This window comes from Rattus rattus, chromosome 8 (genome assembly GCF_011064425.1).
Source record: "Rattus rattus isolate New Zealand chromosome 8, Rrattus_CSIRO_v1, whole genome shotgun sequence".
Lineage (NCBI taxonomy): Eukaryota > Metazoa > Chordata > Mammalia > Rodentia > Muridae > Rattus > Rattus rattus.
In genome coordinates this window covers 19,435,906-19,462,376 of record NC_046161.1, presented here as the reverse complement: position 1 = coordinate 19,462,376, position 26,471 = coordinate 19,435,906, and the positions used below count along the sequence as shown (strand labels likewise).

At 44.6% G+C, this 26,471-nt stretch overlaps 1 protein-coding gene across 1 annotated transcript in view; it reads right to left on the bottom strand.

The window, feature by feature from the left end:
* Positions 1-26,471, bottom strand: part of Bmper (BMP binding endothelial regulator) — a 245,062-nt gene that overhangs the window by 198,040 nt on the left and 20,551 nt on the right. The window contains exon 3 of the mRNA XM_032909288.1: positions 16,248-16,347. Within this exon, the coding sequence (XP_032765179.1) occupies positions 16,248-16,347 (100 nt within the window). The remainder of the gene's footprint in view (positions 1-16,247; positions 16,348-26,471) is intronic.

Sequence of the window (26,471 nt, the reverse complement as noted above, 5' to 3'; positions counted from 1 at the left end):
CTCACTGCCCAAATGACTTCAGAACTGTGTGAGCACCAGAGGAAGCTCACCTGATCAAATCTCAGAGCCCAACTGCAGAATCCTCCAGAAGGTTGTGTGGCCCCTCTGACCCCATGTTAATTAGTCAGAAAGGCCTAAGTCTCGCCTTATTTGAAAGACAAGTAGACAAGTGGGTTAAGAGAAAAAGCTACCCATTCTAGAAACTAGGCATGATTGATGAAGACTTAAAGCTGTGGGCCAGAGCTATGGAAGAAACTGAGTATTATTTGGCAAGAAAAGTGGTTTTTGACTATTTGAGCACACATCCCTCAGGAGACAGAGAGAGCAATCTCCACATGCAGAGTTGCTGTGCGCAGAGAACAACTGATGTGGAAGGAGGCATTAGCAGCAGCTGAGCCAAGAGTCTCCAAGGATCCTGAGTCAGGGGATTATGGATTTTAGCTTGTCAACAATGGCTAACCTTCTGGCCCAGGCATTTGGGGTAAGGGGAACTGCCCATGTTTTCCCAATATCAGTTACTATTTGCTCTGCAAAATCTTCTATCTCTCTAATGATATACCACAAATGCTCAACCATTGTTCAGAGTACTGAATTGGCACCAGGAGACCCTGTTCTTTCTCTTACATAGCAGATAAAACTAAGTAAGATTAGTGCTAGCCATATCTTTTCAGTTTTAACATTCTTGCCCTCCTTCACTTGGAGCTGTGGTGTAAAATTACATAATCTAGCCATGATACCTCGTACTCCAGGGGCTCCCAAGCCCGAGCTCACCAAATACCAGAACGTCTAGAGGTAATAAAGAGTGTGAATGGCTAATGGAAACCACTCAATGTTCATCAGTGGGTGAATGGAGAAACAAAATGTTGTTTTATGTACACAGTGGACTGTTGTAAAGACTGTGGAGCAGAGAAACAGCAATGCTGACTACAACCTTGAACACCTTCTCCTAAGTAAAATAAGCCACCCAGGAAGGACAAACGTATGGCTACTTATGTGAGGTACCTAAAATAGGTAAGTTGACAGAAACCAGAAGTATAATAAAGGTGAGCGGGGAGGTTGAGGGAGGAAGGAGCCATCGCTACTCAGTGGGTACAGCGTTTGCGACTTGGGGTGAGGGAAATGCTCTTGAAGCAGATGGAACTGAGGGCTGGGCAGCAGTTTGAGGGCTTGCTCCTGCACTCTTCCACTGAGATGAGTAAATCGCTTTGTGTGACATGTGATTTGTCATGGTAGAAACAATGTGGACTCGCTCGTCGAATGTGTGGCAATGGAGTTCAGCCACTTGACTACTTCATGAGCTGTGATCAGCAAGGCTTAGGAAGACATCATTGGTCCAAGGCGGAATAACCGGAAGTGGCAGAGGAATAACCGGAAGTGGTAGAGGAATAACCGGAAGTGGCAGAGGTAGGAACGGATTCCATCTTCATTTCTCAGCCCAAACCCCTTTTCATCTCATTCTCCAAATAACTGGGTCTTTATAATTTTTTTTGTACAGACCACAGCCACAGAAGAGCCTTGTCTTAATTCCTAGAACTAGGAAATATTAGCCTGTCTATTGCATTTAACACCTCAGGGTGGCTTCGCGTGTAGAGGTTGGAAGTTGAGTCCTTGTTCTCCATTCACAACCTCATCAGAGCAGCCCTGCCGTGGCTCCCCAAACTCAGCAGAGGAAAAACTCATAGAGCAGTTCCAAGAATGCCCAGATGTTCCAGGGCATTCAGAGAGCTGCCTCCCATGTTCGGCATTAGTCAGCCAATGCCCACGCGTGTCTTCAGCTAAGTATCTCCAGCCCTTTAACTACCACATGACATAAAGATACACTTAAGTTGTATGGAATTCAATGAGAAGTCAATAAAGATTCAATGACACGGAACTGGCCAACTCTGTTTGATCATTTTCATTCGGAGTTTGGCATTATTATCTATTATTTTAACTTGGCTTTTAGGTGGATCAGGTAAGGAGCTAATGTGAGTTGGTGGGTCAGGTAAGACTCACATGAGTTAGTGTAATGAGACACGCACTGAGCTGAAAAGCCTGCAATCTATTTCCACTTTCACTGTCTCTCTGACAGCTCCCTTCTTCCTACCTCCAGTCACTTGGTCGCCACTATCTGGCAGGCACATGAGGTAGAGCTGAGAAAACTAGGAGAAGAAGTGGGAAGAGTTGCTGCCAGTTTAGCCTGAGCTCCAGAAATACGATAAAGGAGAGATACCCAGCTCTCACCATGTAGCCAAGGATGCCAGGAAGCAGTGCCTGGGGTGAGAGCTTCAAGAACACATCAAACTAGTCAGGTGGTCTGCGTGGAAAGAAATCTGAGCAGGGTAGACAGTGTGTGTAAAATGCTGTGGTGTTAGTCATGTACAGAACACAGAGCAGCACTAATGAACAGCTCCTGTCAGAAGCAAAATAGAACTAAAGACGTTTTGAGGGGTGAGCAAACCAAAACAGCCTTGTGGTCAGGCACACTCCCTGTGGTCAGTCACACTCGACTAAGCAGAGGGGAGGAGGAAGGGACCACAAATAAGCAGACTTCCCTCTATCTCTCTATACCATTCTGCCTAGGTCCTTCTGCGTGCCTGGATCTACAGTTGCTCTGGGTGGCTGGCAGAATGCTAAAATGGGTGTCGAGGTTTCTGCCCTTGGATATATACTGACCTTGTGAAATCCCTTCCTTGAATGAGGGCACACATTGGAATAAGAGGGCTATCACTCTAGTTATTAGGATTTGTTACCAAACAGGAGAAAAAGAAGGGGAAGGAGATTACACAACTATAATTAAGTTCTCCAATCACATTAGTTTTCGTGTGTGTGTGTGTGTGTTGTTGTTGTTGTCGTCATTGTTGTTGTTGTTTTGTTATCTTTTAAAATTACACAGCAAAGCCTACTCACATTTCTGAAGCTGTATAAATAAAGTGAATTGTACTCACAGATTAAAATAAATACTGATGTCCAAGAAGCAGACTATGAATTTCCTGCAGCTCCAGAGCATAGTGGGGGATAATAGCTTTAAAAGTTAAGCACTTCAGTGATTGAGAGGTGATGCAGTGTTCCAAGAGGTTTTAAATAACGGTAGAGTATAAACTCTAAACAGTGTAGTGAAGCTAGTGGGGAATTCTGTATGTCTAGACCTCTCTCTCTCTCCTGCCCTCCCTCCCTCCCCCCCCGCTTTCTCTCTCTCACACACACAAACACACACACACACACACACACACATGCACACACATATACACACACATACCACCACCACCACCACCACCACCACGAGGCTAGCTGCCAAAAATCTGGTAACAGAGAACATCTCCAGAAAAAGATACAGAATAGCAGGGTTACACATGGGAGAGAAACTTGCTTTATTGTAAACAAGTTTATAAACTCTTAATTGTATGAATGGATCCCTATTAGAAACATTTGAGCAGACTCTGTTAGTATGCGTCTATATTCTCACTCCCAGAAGTGGAAATCTGCCTGAATCCACAAGTTCAAGACCTGTTGGAAGAACATAGCAAGATGCCACTTTAGGGAAACAGCAACAACTCTGAAACCAGACACACTCACACAAAACTCTTCTAAATTGTTTCCCTGGAACATCACAGTAGTAATAAACAGTTACGGCTACCATTTTCTTTAATCGTTAAGGGTGGCCAAAACATGCTAGCTAGTAACAGAAAGCCACTGGTTCCTAAGCCACAAACTGTTTTCAGTCACCTCCTCAAAGCTGCTCTGCCCATAAACTTCTTTTGAAATTGTTGGTCCACTTTGACCATAAGAGCCTATGAAGAGAGAAACCATCAGAGAGACAAAGAGCTGTGAATTCTCATGAAGCTTATCTTGCAGGAAACAAGATCCAAGAAGGAAGAGCAGCACAACAGTTAGCATCTGAGATCCCTTAGTAAGTACTGTCAGATCCCTAACCACTAATGTAGAATAATCCTGACCTGCTCTTCAGGACAGCAGCATCTACAAAAGCCCAAGGTTGAGGTTGATTGAGCTTGGTTGAGGTTGGTCTTTTCTTCCAAAATCATTCTGTTGGTATTCAGACCCAGGACAAGTGGCTGAGGTGCCTATTTAAACATACAAAAGCAGACCTGGCCTCCAGGTTCTCCCAGCATCCCTCAGTCCCTACCTGTTACAGGGCATGGCTGGCATAACCCCACACTCTACCCTGAACTTTCCAGCCCGGGGGTGGGGCTTCCTCTCCCCCAGTGACTCTTTACTATATAATCCAAACATTTTGGCGCTCTCTCTCTCTCTCTCTCTCTCTCTCTCTCTCTCTCTCTCTCTCTCTCTCTCTCTGTCTCTCGCTCTCTCTAGCTCTCCCTCACTCTCTCTCCCTCTTGCTCTCTGCATCTCTCTTCTCTCTCCACATCTCTCTTCTCCCTGTGTGTACTTTCTTTCTTTCTCTTCCCCTTCCCCTCCATTTCCCCCTGCATGGCAACTTCACTGACCGCCTCCTGTGTGGGTCGGTGAACTCATCTGAAAGCTGCCACCCTTGCTTTTATACTTTAATTTGGCTTATATTGGCTCATTTCATCATCAGAGAATACTTATCACCTTTTCTCAAATGCATCCACAATAGTTTGAGTAACTGAGAGTCAGATCTTCCACCCAAAAATAGGCCCTTCCTTGGTTGTATAAAACCTGGAACAAGCAACGTCTATGTGGATCATACACTGACTACCTGGCAAATTAGTCAGGTCAAGGTAGAAGGAAAATAGAAGGTGGATGAAGGACTGTTCTTTGTTTAGGGAACAGTCAGCACGTGGTGGCTATGATTGCCAAGAGACGTTTGGCTGGAAGGAAATAACTTTACGAGTATCCTGTACTATTTGAAAGGTACCCCATAATTAACAGAGTTCATGTATTACTATTACTCACGATCTTCTCTGACTCTTTTAACTGGTTTATACAAATGAGCCCAGTTCCCTTATGATTCCCAGGTATGTAGCATTCACATTTATCAGAACCTAGGAAGAGCTGGCTTGAGATGCAACTCTCTATTTCATTCCTTCTGTCTTCGTTAAGGTTACTACTGCTAGGATGAAGCATTATAACCAAAAGCAAGTCGGGGAGAAAAGGATTTATTCAGCTTACACTTCCACATTGCTGTTCATCAGCAAAGGGAATCAGGACAGGAACTCAAACAGGGCAGAATCCTGGAGACAGCAGCTGATACGGCTGGAGGGGTGCTGCTTACCGACTTGCCCACCATGGCTTGCTCATCCGACCATCAACCTAGGGACAACACCACTCTTGGTAGACTAGGCTCTTCCCCATCAATCATTAGGAAAATGCCCTACAGGCTTGCCCACAGCCCAATTCTCAACTGAGGTTCTAACCTCCCAAATGATTTTAGTTTGTGTCAAGTTAACCTAAAGATATCCAGCTTGAATTCCTTTTGTTTTCATGAGACACCATGAGGTGTGTTTCAATAAAATATGAAAGTTAAAAACTGGAATCCATGGCCTACAATGTACTGAAAACAAGGCAAAACACAAAGGAACCAAAGTCCAGATTGTGGAAAATAAACACAACTTAATAAAGGATACACTATTTTTTTTCTATCTTTCATCAAAGCAATGTGGACAATTAATATTCCATGTGTTCTATGAAGAAAGAAGATAGAGCTTGACCTGTAAAGTTTGAAACACAACGTATCCATTTATGATTCCCTAACATATATTCAGATAACAGATGCATTATTGTTCATAAAAGAACTCCAAATTAAAGGGTGATTTCAGTCCAAGTAAACATGGAGAAGCTGCCAAAACCATCTGCCTGGCTTCCAGTGATCTCATCTGTTTTCATCAAACAACATTGAGCTTTCTCAAATTAGGTTAGTCTTTCGCCTAGTTATTAGGCCATTTGGATACAAATGTATAACCATTATTAATAAGAAGAAAAACAATCTTGAGAGCATGCTAAATCTTTTGCTTGAAAAGAATTAGTTATAAATTACTGGCCTTTACTTTAGGGATTATTCTGGGTTCATAAAAGTTAAGAACAATCAATTAACAGCCCCATCCATAACTAGCTGGATTATGGCTCAGTAACAGCATTGGGTCAATGAATGAATGGAAGATCCGATCAGTAAGTAGTGCTGTGAGTGCGTGAAGTTACAAACACATGGTGACAGCCTTTCTGAGGACACTTTCGGAAGACTGGACGATCACATTTTTGCCCTTCAGCAATCTATCTACCCACTTCCTCTTCCATACCAACATAAGGTTCAGAGGAAAATATCTCCAAGATAAGACTGACTTACAGTATTGTCCGTCCTTTCACTTCACCAGGTAAACAAAAACTTATTTCAAATTAGTATTGATACAGTAGACCTGGAGGGAAGCTGGGAACTGGTATCTTAACATAGTCCCTGGATGACTTGGAATGAGAACAATTGCAAAGAACTACTTCACGCCTTTGTGTAGACCTTAACCTTCTCAGGAGTGAGCCTTCCACAGACTAGTCCTTGTGATTGTGACCAATTTCCTTGTTCATGACGAGGCATTGCCTGTTCTACAATAGCTCCTCAGGCTTGTTTCCTGATCCCTTGTCTAGCAGCTACCGCCTTTCCTTTCCTGCTCACTCTAGCCTACCATCCTGAGTAGCCCTCTGTGTTGGCAGGCATTGGAAACATTGACACACTGCTGATTATTTCACTTGTCTGGGCCCTCAGATTCCTTAGACAAAAACAAAAACAAACAAACAAACAAATAAGGAGGAGAAATCACCTCACTGTCGTGGGGATTACTGGATGAGCAATAACGTCCTCTCTGGTGTCCAGTGAGAGAGTAAAACAAAAGCTTTGGCACTCCTTGGAAAATAACGAATGGGGGAAAGGTCTTAAATTCATCAGATAACCACACCTCATAACCCAAGGGATCTAACAGTGAGACATCCACAACGTTCATGCCCTTGGGAAGAAAGCTCTCGGAAGATGCATGGACGTTTAAAAAAGAGAATGAAATGATCAACATTTCCAAAATGATGTTTTCCTGTGAGAATGATGTCATCACGGAAATCAGACTGCCTGATCAGCCTCTGGCCTGTAGCAAAGGAGAGCAATCATTCTTAAAGACCCATAGAGAAGAGGTAGGGCCGTAGGTCCAACACACAAATATCAGAGTGCGTTACTGTTTATAAAGGGATAGAACTAAGCTTTGCATGATTATAAATGAACTTTGCATCTTAACTATAGGAATGGCGCCAACACATAAAGAGCTCATAAAATAAACATAAGCATAAATCTGGGACCATCCATGACACTTTGTGGTGGTTTCCGTGAGAAGGGCCCGATAGGTTCGTCTGTCTGAATGTTTATCCGCAGTTGTGTAAGCTGAATTACACGGTGTAGCCAGTCACAGGAATAACGTCAGTCAGGATAGCCCCCTCTTTACTTCTATAACCTAAATTCTAATTTCAGCTAATTCTAGAACTGTGCTTCTGTATCCATAAAAACAGAGTATCTCCAGCTATCGTTCCTCATCGTTTAGGGACAAACGGCTTACAAAATCTGAAGGAAATGCTTGGGAATTTTCCCAAGCCATGTAGTACCACCCACTGCAGTAGAGCACATACACACCTCCCCAGGCCTGGACTCCTAGGTCACTGTCTTCAAAGAACTACAACACATGCGCACGGCAAGCCTTACAGGTTGATTCCTTGGCTGCTTAGTGGAAAGCTAAAAATCATAAGCATTTATCAGAAGAGAGATGTTAAGTGAATTATCATACATCAATTCCACAGAATCCACCCGACAACCAAAAAAGGCCTGAGCTGGCCTGGGAAAACTCCTAACTCACATGTTATTGAGGTTTTGAAAGCACACTAAACTGGAGCATGTACGTACTCCATCTCATTTCTGCACCAGTAAAGTGCACAAGCACAATTGCATCATAAAAACCTGCAAACGCTCTGGGATGGTCATAAGAAATTGATAACACTTGTGTCTAAGCTGGGTGGGTTTTTGTCAGATCAGAAACACTTGCTTTCCCTTCCTGTTTAAATGTTCATTGTGTTAATGTAGTAATGTGTCAGTTACCTAAAATTAAAAGTTAGTAGAACGATGTTAGGAAAGTGACTGAAGAAACAGAGCCAAGAAAGAAAAATGAAAAGAAAAAAAAAAAATGTCCCAAGAAACAATGGGAGGTAGTTAGTCAGTTTGGGGATTCAAACCCCGCCCTCCCCCACGTTTACTTATTCACACAATTGAGTAACGCAGAGACCTTTGACACACGTTCCCCAGCATGCCAACATCTGAGTTAGATTTTCTTGGCCATTATGGGCTGTTTGGCTTTGGTTCTCATGTCATCATTCTAAAGCTTTCAAAGCGGAAAGGGAGCAAAGGGTCAGGGAAAAACTATGGCCTCCCGGCTACCCAGCATAAGTTTCCCACACCAGGCGTGGTTGGCTGGGATGGATATTCACACTCATCTCTGGAAGGTGAGGCTGACACATCCTCAGCAGAAGGTGTCCCTCTATTCATGCCCTTCTTCTGGGGGGGTCAGGGCTGCATGGGCACAAGCAGGGTAGGAGGATGGTCTCAGTGGAAGCTTAAAAACAAAGCCACCTAGACCCATAGTTACCAAGACAACATCTATGAGTTAGATGGTTGGACCGCCTAGTTCTGTCCCTGTCTCTGTCATTAAGCAGCTCTGTGATGCTAAGCACACTGAGAAAACCCCTCAGAATCACTGTTTTTTCATAACACAGAATGTGACTCGGACAATGCCTCTCACGTTCCAGAGGATGAGTTGGTACCTGGCTGCAAGTAACTGCTTCCTCAGGACTTTGCACTCTCTATTTGGATAAAGAAAACAGTCTTTGTAATCCACCATCACTACTAGCAAGGCATTTTAACCGATTTTCCCCAGTGGTCCATGGGCTCTTGAGGAACACTCACTATACGCGTGATTCCCTAAGGAGGAAGAATGGCAACAACAGATTTCCTCACCAGACTGCTTTAGGGCTGCTTCATCCCATTAGCAACACCAGGTTTCAGCTTTCTGTATGTTTAGCTAACAGAGCGGTCCCACCCAGGATGGCTAAGAGCCAACTCCTCTAGGAGGCCCGAGACGCTCGTCCCGTACCCATCACTCAGGTACACATCTCTGTGAAAGGCCTGAGGAAGCAAGCCGTGTCGCAGAATGCAGAGTGTGCCTTCAAGGCAGAGCACACTCCACCAGCTCACCATTACAGTGTATTAACTCACAGGAAAATCGAGAAGTCTGATTCTCTAGTATATACAGTATCTGCCTTTGGTATATTGTATACATATTATATACAGTATTCCCGATCAGAGTAAATGTTTTGACTCTGATACAATGTTTCTTAAACATCACTTGATTCTGAACTAAAGCATTAGCACAGAGTGCTGCATGAATCACCACTGTGTTGCTCCAACTGCGTTGGGAAAGGCAGCAGCCTCAGTGTTAGCATGGAGATGCCCTTGGGAGGACTTAGCAGGAGCCCAGCTGCCACAGCTGGCTTGGGACTTAGAGGACACATTAATGACCCATTATTGTTTTTCTCTGAGTTAACACATGGTACCAGAAGGTTACCAGAGTTTACCAGGTTCCTCGGAGGCCAAAGCCCGAGTACCTCAAGGATAATACCGAGCTGTGGGACATGATCAGAGCCCCTCTCACATGGTCTTCGGAGCCAGCATTTCTCCACAGTACAGTGGTCTTTGCTTCAGCTCCCTGCCTCTGTTCTTACCCAGGGTAATACCTGGTATATAACCACAGGCTCTAAAATAACCAAATAAATGCTCATACTTTCCCACAAGAGTCATATGCACCTACTAAAGGACGTATATATGAAAAACGGAGGCATTATATGCTAATGTCAAGTGGTGCAATAGGAGTGTTAAGACGGAGGACACGGAGAAGAGAGAGGGGCAGGAAAGGGGCGGTAACCAAAACCAAGGATGTAGGAAACTAGAAAGGAACTTGTACTCTGCATGCTTCAGACTATATGCACATCGACCATGGAGGACAGAGGGAAGAAGTCCAAACAGTAACAGTTTCTCACAATAAACACAGCGTAACTGGTCACTTCTGCAAACTGAAGTGAGGAGTAAGTTCTTTCTTCCCACGGCTTAAGAGTTTTCCTGTAAGCCCAAGGTTCTAAGTAGAAAAACCACAAGTGAGGCAAGACAGTTGCAGTCTCTAGTACAAGAACAAAGATAACTGAGTCCCTTAAACACACAGCACCGTAATCTGGTACAGAGGAAAGATGAAGGCTGCATCTAACACCTACCTCCGAGGGAGAAAAAGGAAGATACACAGGTGCTCGGGAAGATTCTTATTTATGTAGTCATGTATTGTATCACTTGAACCATCCCTCAGTCACTAGGCTGAGGCTGTCTTGATTGTGGTGGATAAGATTTCCAGTGTGATCTTGAGTTCAGTTTGCAAGTATCCACTTAGTTTTTACAGCCATGCTGATCAGAGAGATTTGTCTATAATTTTTCTTTCTTTCCCTTTATTTTGTTGTGTCCTGTTTTTAAGGTATTAGTGAAATTCTAGTGTCATGAATGAAATTTGGAAGTAGTTAGTTAGTTAGTTAGTTAGTTAGTTGCTTTTTCTACTCTATGGGACAGTTTTTCTTACTCTTTAAAGGTCTGATAGAGCCTGGGGTTTTGTGGTTAAAATCACTTTCTATTCTTGAAGAGGACCCGGGTTCAATCCCTAGCACCGGCACGTGGCTCACAACCTTCTGTAACTCCGGTTCCGTGGATTCTAGTGACATTGTCTGGCCGCCACAGGCACTGCACAGACAGTGCACACGCATCCCTGAAATCAAAACACTCAAACACATACAGGAAGAAATAGATCTCCTAAAAAAGGTTTAAGAAGAAACTCATCCTTTTCGTACGTTCTGTGGTTTAGTGGAATATGGGTTTGAAACAGCAATGTGTGCTTCCCTGGGCCTCACCACTGTCTGTTGAGCTGCCTCTTCCAGATCTAGTTTTATTAGTTTGGGTTTTTCTCTTTCCCTTGGTTTGTTTGGCTTAAAGTTTGTCAATGGTATTAATACTTTCAAAGAACCAGCCCTTTGCTTTGTTGATTCTTTGGTTTTTTTTTTTTTTTCATTTCATTTATTTTTGTTTCGATCTTAGTTATTTCTCCCCATCTGTTCTTGAGTGGTATTCGTTCTTATATTTCTAAGGCCTTAAGGTGCATCATTAAGTTGTTTATTGGGGTTTTCTATGATTTTCTGACGTAGGCACCTTAGCTACAAACTTTCCTGGTAGACAAGGGAGTGGTGTTGTTTATACATACAGCAACCTGTGTACACAAAGGGAATTCTTGGCTTTTGTTTCATCTGAAGTATGTGACCTTTTCTCCTTGTCTATCTACTCTGCCTTCACTCTGTCCTCCAATTATCCGAATCTTCCAAGCGAAACAGATAGCTAAGGCACACACAATTCTAGAACATTGTATTAGAGTTGAACTGACTCCAATAGACCCACGAACAAAGCAGCAAAATCAGCATCCTGAGTTCTGATATTGGCCCCTAGACACTAGATAAATAAATAAAACAAGAGAAGGTGATAGAGGACTTGCAAATAGGAAAGGAAGAAGTTAAGGTATCTTTATTTACACCTGATTTGTTTATATGCATAGAGGGGACCCTAACCCCTCCACCAGAACACTCCTCCAGCTGATTAACATTTCCAGTAAGACGGCAGAATATAAAATTAACAAACAGAAGTCACTATTGTTCTTGTAGATCAACAACAGACATACTGAGAAAGAAATCAGGAAAACAGCCCCACTCACAATAGCTCAAAAAAAGAAAAGTCTTGAAATAAATCTAACCAAGGAAATGAAAGACTTGAATAATGGAAACAGCAAAAACTTTAGAGTGAAAACTGAAGAAGAAAGCAGAAGACAGAAATACTTCCTGTGCTTATGGATTGATAAGATTATTAATATCATGAACATGGCTAATGTACAAAAAGTAACCTACAGATGCAAGGTAATTCCCATCAAAATGATAATGTAATTTTTCACAGAAATTGAAGAAATCTTCAATTCCATATGGAAACAGAGAGAGAGAGAGAGAGAGAGAGAGAGAGAGAGAGAGAGAGAGAGAGAGAGAAAGCATAGTCAAAATCACCCTCAACAATAGAAGCACTGGATATAACACCATGTTTCATTTTAAGTTGCACTGCAGAACTTCAGTAGTAAAACATCGTGACGATGGGGAAAATACAGATTCATGGATAGAATGGGATTGAGGAGTCAGATCCAAAGCCATGAACATAGCCAAAGCTGTCTAATTTCTGACAAAGATTTAAAAAATACTCACAGGAGAAAAAAACAGGCTTTTTAAACAAAAAACGGTGGACAAACTGAATAGCTACAGAGAGAAGGATGAAACAACTAGATACTTATTTCTCACCCTGTACAAAACTCACCCCAAATGGATGGAGGACCTAAATGTAAGACCTGATGCTCAAATCTGATAGAGAAAAAGTAGAAAGTACACTTTAATGTCTAGGCACAGGTAAGGACTTTCTGAATAGGATCATAATAACACATAAATTAAGAACAACTAGCCAATAGGACTGTTTAACACTAAAAAGCCTCTGCACCCCACAGGAATACCATCCACGGAGAGAAGGGGAGCTCTGCGGAGTGCTATAGATACGATTATTATCTTATCTATCTTATCTTACCTAGGATTAGAGCCTAGAATGTACAAGGAATGCAGAACAGTAAATATCAGCAAGGCAACCCAATTTAAAAATATGTTATGAAACCTCAAAGAGAATTAAAAAAAGATACAAATGGTTAAGAAATGTTTTTAAAGAATAATCCACACCCTTAACCATCACAGAATGCCAGTTAAAACTACTTTGAGATTTCATCCTATCCCTGTCAGAATAGAGATCATTTAAAAAGGACAAAGCTGGAATAAACAACGTGATTGAAGGGACAATTATCCACGGCTGGTGGCAGGAAAACTGACTCAGTTACAATGTTCCTCGGTTGTGAAGAGCAGTAGAGTTTCCAGGTGATGGGATGGATCAGGGAATCATTAGGAGTGAGATAACCCAGGCTCAGACAATACCACAGACAAACACCAGCTCTCCTATGTAGATCTTGAAAGATGTGTGCTTATATTGGAGTTCCTGTAGATGTCAGGAAACCAGAAGGGGACATGGGTGGAGAGAGATTTTAAGACAAGAAAGGTGGCAGAACACAGGGAGAATACGTAGGCGGGGCAGGAGGGACACGTGGAGTGGTAACCAGAAGGCTGGAGTAGAGGAGAAGATATCAGAAGGGATAATTAACATTTAGACCTCTTAAAAAGTCATATGAAAAGTCTATTTTAGAAGTTTCTGTGTGTGTGTGTGTGTGTGTGTGTGTGTGTGTGTGTGTTTAGAGAGTAGTTCAATATCACATTAATTTAGCACTGTTGCTAGAATATATGCTAGTTCAGTCACTATGGAAATCTGTATGAAAGTTCTTCAAAAAACTAGAAATAGAACTATCCACCTCTACCATTCCTAGTTATATACCCAAAGGAATCTACATACTACTGTAGAGATTATTATATATATATATATTAAATTTATATATATTAATATATATATTAATATATATTAAATTCATATATATTAATTTAAGGGAGTTGCCCAATATGGGGTTATAATACCTAAGACACAATAGATTATCAAACAAAAACCTCAGTGCCTGGTATGGGCTGTGCCCATTGAAACTGTTGGTCAGTTGGGACCCCCAGAGGGTTCCTATAGACCCCCAAAACAATGCAGCCTCTTAGCCTTGCTTTAGTTAATCTCTACAAGTTGGTACTGGAGACATCACATGTATGAGAGACTCACGGAAGAGTCATGGCGGCACTGATCTGGAAAGGCCATCCCCGTTAGCTAGCTCTGATAGTCTTGGAAGGAGCAGTGCATTCTACTGAGAAGAATAAAAGTATTCAATGATCTTACTCAACTATAAGTCCCAAAGGCTACAATAATGATCAGTGTGGCAAGGTGTGCACTTTGGTGCAACAGTGGCATAAATGTGGCAGGGACTGACCACTTTACAATTAGATTTAAGATCTGCTCCATACCATTGAACTCAGGCATGACAGCATTAACAGAGCCAAGAACCGAAGAACCTTATAGCCTAAGTTATAGGCCCTGGGGCAGAAACAACTACTATTATTCTACAAAATGGAGATGTCATCAATCTACAAATACTTATCTTTATACCCAAACTTTAGTATAGCCCTCTGCTCTCATGGAAGCAGCATCTATTCCTCAATGGTGATTAATCCAGAGATTACAACCGCTCAACGTGCAGAGAATAAGAGACAGTGGCAAGTTCAACCATAAACGGGATGTCAGTATCACACCACATCCTGCCAAGACTCAAGGATCACCGCAGAGAAGGGAATAGAAAGATTTTAAGAGCCACAGTTTGTGGAGAACGACTGCAGAGTTTTATGGACACGACAGGGCCATTGCACACTTGAGTTGACAGTGAATAAGACGACACAAACGAAAGCTGCCCAAGATCAAGCCAGGCAAAATCCCACCATGGATAAGGGAGGGACCCACAGAGTTCTGCTACTAGCTAGAGATCTATTCGCAATTGATGCATACAGTGGTGGGCAAGGTGTGTCACACAGCCTTTGGTGGCTTGCCATTTATACAGTGGCTGGCCCTACATGTACTGGCAACACTGAGTGAACTTGGAGAGTTTAAAAAAAAATAAGAGAATACAAGAAGTTGGAGAGGAAAGTGTTTAGTGTTACAGATATGGGAAAAGTTGGAAAAAGAAGAATACAGGGCCAGATTTGATCAAAACATACTATGTCTATGAAATCGTCAAAAAAAAAAGTTCTTAAAAGGGAAAAAATATTAAATGTAACTAAATCTCCAAGGTGCCAGACATGCTAATATGCTAATTGCCCTAATCTGCTTGTTACACATCCCACAGGCATCACACTGTATCTTCTACTATACAAAGATATTGTGTATCAGCTAAATGAAACTAATGGTTTAAAAACAGTAAGAGAAATTTGGTCTCTCCTGCGAAGGACCAGGAGTCAAAAATTAAGGTGCTGGCCTGCAGCTCTACATCTGAGGCCTCCAGGGAGAAAGAGAGAGAGAGCCCTACCCCTTCCAGGTCCAGATGACCCAGACGTTTCCTAAAACATCATTCATTACCCCAGCCAGCCTCTGCTTCATTGGGTCGTGACCCTATTCTCTGAGCCTGTCTCTTCTTTTCATAAAGACACTGGTCACGTTGGATTTGGGGGCCACCCTAATTCAGTATGACGTCTTTCAATAGAAGAATATCTGCAAATAACTATTTCCAAATAACGAACACTATCCGAGGTTCCGAGCATATACGAACTTTTGGGAAACCTTTACTCCCACACGTACTGCTGTGCTCTGACTTAACAGCATAATTCTGAAGCACACGTCCTGAAGCCCTGGCTTAAATTTCAGGTGTCCTCACACCATGCTGCCCTATGGTGCTGTACAATGGGGTACCTCACTCCTGCCTTCTAGGGGCAAGTTCCTTCGTCAAAATAACACAAACAGAACGCGAGGCACTGAGTGATCTGCAGGAACTGCAACCTAGTGCCACAGAACTTTCCTGGGGCAAGTGTCAAGCAAGATCCAAGGACCTCGGGTGCTGCAGCCCCTGGCCAGGGTGGTAGGAAAGACCTGGGCTAGAGCCAAGAGCAGGCGCCACCAGACAGCATTCCAGACAGGCGTGAGGGCACCAGGGCTGCAGGGCAGGAGACCGGGGCTGCTTCAAAGACGAGTGGGGGAACCGAGATTTAATTTGGGAAGAAAAAAAAAATTTAATAGGATCCCAAATGATAAAAATTTGGGTTTAAAGACTCCTCTGGCAGAGGAGGGCTAGACAAGTGTGGAGCCTGGAAAAACCAAGTGTTGAAAACGTCTTGACAAAATACGCCCATGTGCACGCCTGTGTACAGATGTGCATGGGCGTCGTGCTCCCATCTTCTCTGTCACAGCGTCTTAACAGCTCGCCTCAGAAAATATACCGGTTGTGAGGATCCCTTCAGCCCTTCCCGTCGCCCTTCCTGGCAGCTCCCAGCATGCCAGTCCTCTGTATGTGTGCTGTAGTTTCCCTCCTGACACCGACCTGCGTGCCAGCCAAGAGCTGGCCGGAAAGAAAGGCTGAAAGAAATGAAGATGCGGAAGCAACAGCCACCAGGGAAGGTGGCCGGGATCAACTCACCTTTGCATCGCTCACAGCAGGCGCCCCTCTGCTTAATGGCCAGTGCACAGTCCCGGGACAGCACAGGGCACTTCTCCCTCTTACAAGTCACCTCTTTGTTCTAGACAAAAAGAGAAAAGGGACATTCGGGATCAACTTCACTCGGAATCCAAAGCCGCAGCTGCAGTCTCCTCGTCCTATCTCGCATTGAGCTTGGCAAGGAAACTCTGAGATAGCTGATGGGACTTTTTTTCTTTCCCTGGAACAGAACCGTCCCCCGGGAATATGGGGGATGAGGAACGTAGCATGCTTTCAGAGATGGGGGAGTGGGGAAACTCCATCTTTAGATGCCAGCCTTGCCCAGATAACCCCATGATGAGGAAGAAATTTTCTCCAGCTCCATCCTAAGGTTTCCTTTCAGTACACACTCCAGAAATGATAATATTTGTGCAAATCCTATTTTGCCCATTGGCTACCTGGGCCAAGATTGCATCGTGAGAACAAAAATATTTTCTCACGGCTGTCCAGCAAGCCTTAATAGTAGAGTGCATTAAAAATGCACCGATCTAAAGTTCCAACTCAAATAACGACGAGGTTGAGCATTGAACCGGTTCGGTAAGAGAAAAAATAATATTGCACGTGCCAAGCATAGACACAGTCGTCAGTGTTTTATAGCTGTGGGACAGCTGCCTTACATTAGCACTTATGCTAATGAAAGTGTGGTAAGCATTTGCATCTTTGGTTTATCCCGAAAGGTTAGCCGTTAAAATGTCTTAGATGAGATCTGAACATGATGGCGTGCCTGGCTCCATAGAGAGCTCCAATCACACAACCTTGGACCAATGGAACAAAGACTCAGGATAGGCCTGGTACTGTGGCTTCCATTGAGATTTAAATCCCGTGAGATCAATTTTACAGATAAGGAAAACAAACCACAACTCGGTGAGGGTAGCTGGCCTTCCTTCCAGGTCTGAAGCGGCTTCCGTAGCCCCAGGGAGAATCCCTCTGAAGCCGCAAACGTGCACCACCCAAGCCCTAGGACTGAGCTGAGGCTGTGGCTACTCATGGCCCTCACTTCCAGGCATGTGACAAATTGGGGAACCACAGTGCCATCTCTGCTCAGCTTGGAACAAGCCTACAGCTCTCCTCAGAGGAGAAGAGGACCTTCAGAAGAGTCTTGTGTTCTCAGTGTCCTTGAAGTTCAAGGGTGGAAGGAAGGTCTCGCCAGCTCTGGTCTAGGACCTCAGACGGCTGTGATTGTGTGTGAAACGGTGAAAAGGTAGGAGGGGCGCATACATGTGTGCATTTGAGTCTGAGAGCCCCGCCCATGCTCACCTACCAAGTCCAGACCCCAGGCAGTTGTAAGAGAAAATGCACCCCTTTGTGCTGCTCCCAAATTTCTTTTATGCCCTAGAGTTTACAAGACACTCCCAGTATCTAATTCTGAAGTCAACCTGGATTATCATCTTCCACGGAGTCACAGAGCCCTACTACCTTCAAATCACCATCTCAGTCCTCCTCCGGTGGGTGAGAGGGGGCAGAGAGGACTGGATCTGCCCTTCAACAGCTCTACTTCTACAGAAGCCTTGCTATTTCCCTGCCCCACTGTTGCTTTGCCAGGTCACCTGACGCCCGCCATGGCCTGTGTTAATGTCCCCAAGGATGTCCCAAATCTGATGGATGTACAGAGAAAGAGCAATTACCACAGACACCTGGACCTCATCCTGCAGGGCTGCTGCTGCTGCTGCTGCTGCTGCTGCTGCTGCTGCTGCTGCTGCTGCTGTTGTTGTTGTTGTTGTTGTTGTTGTTGTTTTGATTGACAGTGAGGGGTTAGAGGGTGTGGTTGACATGGCCAGTGCATTGTCCATTCTCTCCCTCCATCCTTGTTTCCATCCCTCTCTCCCTCTCTCCTTCCTCTCCCCATTCCCCCCACACCCCGACTTTCCCATTATCTGTTCTCTGGTTGCTTTACCCACAGAGCTAACCTCACCTATCCATTCAGATCCTGTGGTATGGTAGTCTCCCTTCTTATCTGTGCGTTAGAACAGCCCTACCACTGCTGAGAGGTTCTAATGCAAGCCGGCTCTGCCTCCTGCCCACTGCAGCACTGATCTGAATAATCTATGAAGGAGAAGCTGGCAACGCACAGCTGTAGGTGTCCCGGTCCCCAGTGAAGATTAGACAGATGACAGAGCTGTCTAGGGCCTACGGAGACAGCAGACCAGGTGTCCTGGCTCCAAGCCGTCACTTCTGTAGCTTCCTTCTCTTCCTCCCCATGATGACGGTTTCAAACGGAACTGTATCACAGTTGCTTTCAGAACTTTTCAAATTCCAAACGTTGTTAGAAAGAATCACAATATAAATTAAAGTGACACATTTTTAAAATTTTAGGGACTACTGACCTAAAACAAGAGAGCCTAACAGGCGCGCATGCACCTGTATGCATGTGAGCACTGCTTGAAATTACTAGCTGCGACTTCACTTGCAACGTGTGGATTCTGCAGCTCCTATTTTAGCACAGATTCCCCCACCCCAGGAAGACTGTGACCGACGGGAACATCGCAAGCAGAGAGTCTGCCTCGGGCGTATATAAAAATGCAGTATGCCCGATCACAGCATAGAGAAGGGTCCTTCTAAGACAGCGTCCTCTCTAAAAGGAGGAGTCCTCGGGCAGAGTTCGAACTTTCAGGACAGCCAGAGTGGTGGAAAGAAGCGATGTGAGATGGTAAGGAGGAAGGCACACACGCGCTTCAGAACTTCTAGCTAAATTAGAAACCCGGGACAGACTCAAAACCCGTAATGGGATCTTGAGATTCACCATAAAGGGTTTGTAATTGTCACCATGAATGACATTCCAGGCCAATGGTTTGTACAGTCACTTCTGGAGTTGAAAATATATGTGGACAGACAGACAGACAGACAGGCAGACACATATACCTAAGCTTTAGGTATGTATTAGGGGATAAAATTTCCTTTCTGTTCATCCTTAGGAATTTTTATATCCCACTGGGGTCATGCTGGACCTGCCAGATCCCATCTTTCCTAGGAGTCTGTTTGGAGTCTGGTTGGTGTGGATGTGAGGATGGACTTAGAATCCCAGGCCCTCGAGGAAAGAAATAATGAAGCTGCAAGAGCGCCATTGAGACCCTGCTTCCTCATCCCCTTAATTGATCCTAACAGCTACACGGGAAATTCAGACACAGGTAATTAACACCACTTGCCTGGCTTCCTGGGCTTAGACAAGACCCAAAAACCCATATCCTGGAGCCAGTGGCTCTGGCAAGAAGTGGTATATACACAGAGCCCCGTCCCTGTTCAGGAGCCTGTCAACCCCACGGCGTCACAAATCATAGCTGAGGCTATAGGTGTGCGACTCACTCGGTTCGGGTTTCAACTCAGCAGACACTTTCTGATAGTGACTCACACACACTGGGTACTTCCTCCGATGATATTTATAGAGTCTGAGCTAAGTAAGATCAGAAAACTGTCATCTCAGCCTGATCCTACAGATAAAGAAGTAAGATGGGACATGTGCCCAGGATCGGCAAACACAAGTGAGAGAGGTCTGGAACACTAATTGATCTCTGCCATGCAAATGCTACACTTCGGTACTTGGATACATTGTGGGCATTCAGGATAGGAGAGTGAAAGAAAACAGTATCCCTGCTTGGGTTCGCCTCATATATTTCCACATGTGAAAGGAGCCCCTGCCTCCAACAGAATCACTCCAAGGACCAGCTTTAGAATCATGGGACTACTACTGACACCATCTGCCTTGAGGAGACGAGAAATATGGTGGCAATCAGGTATCAACAGGGCCAGGCCTATCACACTTCTGAAAGACAGACTGACACCCTTAGTTTCCCACAAATTCCAGGTGGGTTTGGAAAATCATCCATTCTGAGCAAGTAGAAGCAATGGCCAAAAGACCACATTCACACATGGAAAAGGTCAAAACGTGATAAGCTGAGCAACGTGTGTGAGCGTCAACTCTTGACTCTGCTTTCTCGGCCGCCATGTCTCTGCGTTTGTCATCTCTGGGGCCAGCCAGCTGGGGAGGTAGGTCTGAGTCAGTGTCTCCTTCCATAAAGATGGACCACAGACACCTCGATATCAATAAATGCACCAAAAAAATCATAGCCTTGCAGTGCACCCTCGACAACTTGTTAACATGCAAAAAAGTAAAGGGGGCGGTGTAGGAAGTAAAAAAAGAAAAAATTTACATGTCTGGCAAGAAAACTACATAAGGACACCAGCCAAACCACAGCTCCAGCAGAAGCCAAGTACAGACAGAAGGACAGCAGCCAGCTTGCTGAGTCTGACACCTGCCACCAGATGGCAGCACAGAGCTCCCTGGCCTTAGGAATTGCAGCCTTGAGCTTGACTCCTGCCTACAGAACTGTCCTGTCTGGAAAGGAGTGGGATCATGAGTACAGACGGCAGCAAAGCACCAACGTGACATGTTTCTAGTTGCTTCCACACGCTGGAAAAGAGAGATTCCCTGGAGACGTTCTTGAATATTTCCACATATGTCTTGAAGATAATGTTTTTTCCCAAAACACTTCTTTTCAATCCCATTATAAGACTGTAGAAATGATTACCCGATGGATGTTTTATCTACGTTAAAGAAATAATAACAATGAACTGAAGATAGGAACTCAGCAGCCAATACAGTGACAATGGTGAGGGCAAGCACTATTATTAAACCAGGAAACAGTATCACATGTGTCCTACAATATGGCTGATGTGCCACTTCTGTCGGCCGTACTAGAGACCTAGCAGGCTGTATGAGTCTCCTCTCCTGGAAGAAACTTCAGTTTCCTTCCGCTTTGGCCCCATGAAAGCAAGATCTGAACCAAAGGCACGCGGCTGGCCCTTCACAACAATGCTAATCCAGTGAGATCCTTTGGCAGAAGACTAGAAGGCTGTGGAGTTGTGGTCCCCATCACCACCACCAAAGGATGTCAATAGAGCACATGGGCCAAGGAGGACTGTTGGGGAGGATCAACAGGCAGAAGTGGCTCTCTCCTAAGTTAGGAGTCCTTCCTTCAGCTCACCTCTCCTTCCTACTCATACCCTCACGCCCCTCTGCCATTTCATCATAATAATCTAACTTCAGGAAGGGACCTATTAAAAAAACCTTCAAAAATCCCCCAGCCAAATGCAAACGTCCAAGGGAGTAGATGCGTACCCATCCCCAATGGCCCCCATCCCTCTATTAGCAGCTGCTAGAGGGAAGTTCTTGCCCATAATCGTGGCAACTTGTAGAGATGAAGCTGTTCACACAGGGCTCACGCCACTCCATTCTGTAGAACAGGGATCAATGCAAGCTTCAGGCGTCCTATCTGCAGGAAGGAAGGGTACTAGAAAGAATTCCCCTGCAGATTAGAACCGTGGGAATGGGTGAGGATCATGGGACACTCTGACCCTGCAGCAGATTCCTAACGGCCTCATCTAAAGCACACGCAGTGGTGTTTCACAAACGCAGTCTCAAAACTGCTCAGACAGGAATTCGTCCTTCAGAATATGGGTGTTTTGTGTCGGGTTTTCGGAGGAAGGGAGACCAGGAAAAACCGATCCAACATCAACGAGTGTATTCTCATTAGAATTTCTAGTCTCCCCATGCATGAAGTTAAATGGCTCGACTTCTCCTTGAAGTGCCCGATTCTAACCCAACTCAAGCCTCCAAAGAGCCAAAGGGGATGTTATGGTACTTTTAAACCCAAGTCCCAGTTTCTCGGAGGCAATATTATACTACCTCTCATAAACAGAAGAATAATACTTGGTGTTGACATAGCACGTTTCTTCTGAAGAACTCAGCAGACATTATTTCATTAATCCTCACAGGTTTCTTAAGTTTTGCAGAGGAAGAAACAGTCCATAGTGAACTAAAGTGTCCCAGGCCCCTCAAAGAACTGGCAACCAGTTTGCTTGGGAACTCAGTACGATTCTCAGGCCTGGATTAAGGTCCAGGCAAGAAGGGCAGCATTAAGACACAGCATTAAAATTTACAGGTATGTCGTATTAGGATTAGGTTAGCCCCAACAGAACCTTGAGATTTTAGAAATAGATTAACATGTAGTTGAGCTACTCTGGGAATTTTCCAGAAAAACTAACCACCTGGGTCAGCCTATGTTGGTGCAAGACAACCATGAAAGAGTTTGGCCAGGGCTTGGAAAGAGAGGAGACCTCACTCCACATGTCAAGCCTCTGAGGTTCTCGAAAGCAGAGATACAGGCAAAAGTTGAAGAAAGAAAGGTTTAAGTGGCACGTGCCCGAAGGCACAAAGAGGTAGGCAGTTCGAATTATTGGAAATAATAACTCCCCCTGCAGTTTGGGCCTCCGGCTTGTTTTGGGAAGTAGCATTTCCAAGCTTTTCTCCACCCCTAACCTGAACCACTTTTGCAAATCCCTTCAGTAGTCAAGGTCACAAACTCTCCCGGCCTGTTTCCAGTCAAATAGAGAGGTGTGCAGAAGAAGACACTGCCCTCATCACAGGACCCCATGTCTCTAGAAACCCTAGAGTCCTGAACATCTGTAGTGGTGTTTGAACCTTTCACTCAGGCAAAGAGCCTTGGGAAGGCATTGGTGCTCCTTCTGTTTTGTCAGGAAGAAAACTCAGGAACAGAGAAGTCTACCAAGCTTGCACAGCTAGCCCGAAAAGTCCGGGCAGAGACTCACACTCAGGACTCTCTTTCCTAGATAGCCAGGGCAGAGACTCAAACCTGGGAACTCTCCTGCACAGTGAGCCAAGGCAGAGACCTCACATTAGGGCTCTCTGCTAGGGAAGAGTGACTTAACCACTACAGTTCACAGCTTTGGTGTAAAGGCTCAAAAAAGCTATCTTTCTCAGCAGCTAAGAATTTAAATATTTGCCTTCATAGATCCATCAAGCATTCCCAACTTTCAGACCATTATAAACCTTGGTGTTTTACAGTTTCATTTTGAACACACAAATATATATATATATATATATATATATATATATATATATATGTTGCATTTTAGGAAAGACAGATTGTATCTCTGACTTAAAAGCGAGCCCCAGCTTCTAAGTAACCAGTTGAAATCACTTGCAAGACGGATCAGAGGGCGGACTCAACTCTTTCAAGTCCTTTCCTTTCTTCCTCAGCATGTGCTTACGGGTGTACTTTCCCATGAGCCTTGCAGCATCCCAGAGCCATAATTCTGGAGACTTTGTGTTAAAATGTCTTGTAAGAACATCGTGCAGTCCATTGTACTACATCTGGGAGTGTTGTTCTTTCTTCCCTGTCTAGGCTCAGTGAGTTTACCCTAGAGACCCGGGCCCTGGCAAACGCGGCCTCCTCCGGCCCAGCTCACAGTACAAACTCAGGACAAAGCTGCCCTTGAAACCCGACCATTTAAAAGACTTTATGAAGCCCACTGGGGCCAACGATTATTTTGCAACAAGTCATATCCCATGAAGAAATTCACTTCTCTGCAACACAAAACAGAAGGAGATTAAAGAAAAAGGCAGGGGGGTTAAAGAAAGAAGTACGGAGCCTGCTGTTCTGTCTGGCCAGAATCGTGTCTTTTACTGCCCGCATCCTTTACAAAGACGGTGTGCTGATGATATATGGCCCTCATACATCACGGAGTGACAGTGCTCTCCCAATACTGTACCTTGAAAATATGACACGTGCCAGCAGAAGCAACAGGGGATTAATATGGAGGCGGAGGCTCCTTTTACGTTCGAGTTCCCTAACATTTCAATTTTTTTTTTTTAAGCAGGCTCTAGTTTGTTGGAGGAGTTATTGGAGGTCCTAGTCTGGTTTAAGGGTTCAGGTCTGGCATTTAGCTTTTCCTGTTCGAGGGACTCTCAGAACAAAGGAACGTGGGCTGTTACGATGTCCCGGCTGCTCGAGTCCAGCTGTGATTTAAAACAGGGCAGTGTCAAACAGCTCCTCGTTCTGTTTAATCATATTTTGAAATAGAACCAAAACATTAGAGATGGCAGAACACAAAAGAAATAACCACCAAATAAAAATAGTAGCCCAAAGAAAGTAACAGCCTGTTTTTTATTATACCGTACATCGTATAAGCAAAGGTCTCCCGGCAGCCCCACATCCGTGGAACCGAAACAGACTGGTTAAAGAGCAGCCAGAGACTGTGGCCATGGGCCCTGTCACAGACACTGCTCTCCCTCCACACTCAAAGCAGACTGAAAGGTACGCTGTGCCCTCTCCTACCGGTGGACAGGAACCAGGCATGTGAAGAAAAGGAAAATACTAGAATCATTTATTTTGGCCGAGTGTTCAAATCTCCCCACCCCAGAGTGACTCCAGCAATTGGGATGTGGAAGGAAGTGGGTGATGCACTCCCAAGTTTCCTCATGTGAGAATTGCAAACTAGAGGTGAGGGGAGTAGGCCCTGCAAAGGAAAGTGGCTTCACGCACAAGTGGCCCTGCAGCCGCTCCTAACACCTTTGATTATTTTACACTGCTGGGCACCCTTCAGCACATGGCGGATAATGAATTGGCTTCTTCCCCTACCCCAAAAGAAAACAGGAGAGAAACGGGCTGCGAAATCCTAGGCATAGCCCCATGCCTTCCTCGGGATCACTCTCTGTGGTGGGCGAATCGGCTCCAGCTATCAGTGGGATCTAGAATTGAGAGCATCTGCCTGCCTTCCTAATCGCTGGGAGAAAGAACAGTCTGGTGTAGGGGATAAGGGGAGGGGGGTATGGAGCGAGTGTGGAACGAGGGTAAAGACTTTGGGGGACAGAAAGATTGGAAGAGCCAGAGGACCAGGGAGTTTGATGTGAAAGTGTTAGAAGCCACGTCCACAAAGCCTCACCAAGATGGCTGCTGAAATGTGAGTTGAACAAGAATAACGATAGACTTGCCCTGGTGGATGGAAGAAAGCCCGTGAAGCCTCTACCCTACGCAGAGAACTAGAAGCAACTAAAGAATGTTGAGGGCCTGAGAAAGTCTTCCCCAGGGAGGAAGTCATACAATACCGAATGGGCATCCCTGGATATACACAAACAGGTAACACGATACACACGGACCAGGCGGCATTTTGTATTTATGTATTTATGAGTGTGTAATATATGTACATTGCAACAGTTAGTGGAAAAAGGAGGCCATGAATCTGGAGGAGAGCTGAGAGGGGAAATGGAAAGGTTTGAAAGAAAGATCTAACATGATAACTTCAAAATAATTGAGTAATGATAGAAAAGCCATTCCGTAAGAAAGCTGACCATGTGAAAGCGAGGAAGACAGTGGCTACTGTATTGTAAGGGTCCCTTTCTTGGTTTTATGCAATATAAGAAGCTGGGTTCTCTGGTGTAAAAAGACAATGAATTGAATGGAACAGTAGAAGTTGTTTTTGAAGACGAAAATGTGCGTTTAAAACATGGAAACCAAACTTCTTCGATATGGTTAGCACAGCCATCCCTGGAGGACTGATTCCTACAACAGAACCCGTTTGCTTGCCAGATCTACAGTTCACTGGGAGCCTACGTCCTCAAGCGTTCCCATCCCTGCGGGTCAATAACCAACAACAGAACATAAGCATCTTTGAGGGTTGCCCAGAGAAGGCCTGGGTACTGTAGGAGTTACAAAAATACCTGATCTTGACAAGCAAACAGTGCTGACATCCAGGGGAAATGGCAGGGCGGACGAACTGCTACAGCCCATCTGTCATTTTGACAAAGTAACTTTCTGGTCACCAGTGAGACCCTTTTAAAGACATCTGCACAATTGACCCCGACCACAAGCAATCACTGAGCCTTTCAAAGGTCCCCGTGGGACAGAAGGCCCAGTTGGCTGTGGCCTGGACACTCAAGGCCTGCCTCTATGTCATGGTTAGGGCATTGTGAAGCTTCAGATGCTAAAAAGATCCCTGGCCCCATGCTGCCCAAGTTGGCACTAGCTCAGACCCTATGTGGTCAGCCTGAATGACACTAGGCAGAAAGAGCAAGGGGCTCGGGTGGCTAGGAGTCCAGAGAACCCCTGCCTCAGACAGCCTCCCCATATGCTGGCCATTCTTAGCTGCAGTCGCTTTGACTCATCCACTAGGCCCATTACCCAAGTGTTCTCTTCACTAAAGTTTTCCCAAGGGCACATGCAGATGTCAGGAAGAACTGAAGAAACCACAGACGTATTTCATGGGCTTACATTGTAACTGCAATCTACTAGTTTCCATTTCCAGACTCTTTAAACCACCAATAAGAGCCAAATTAACACATAATCTATTTCCGAGATTAAAGGTGTTATGAAG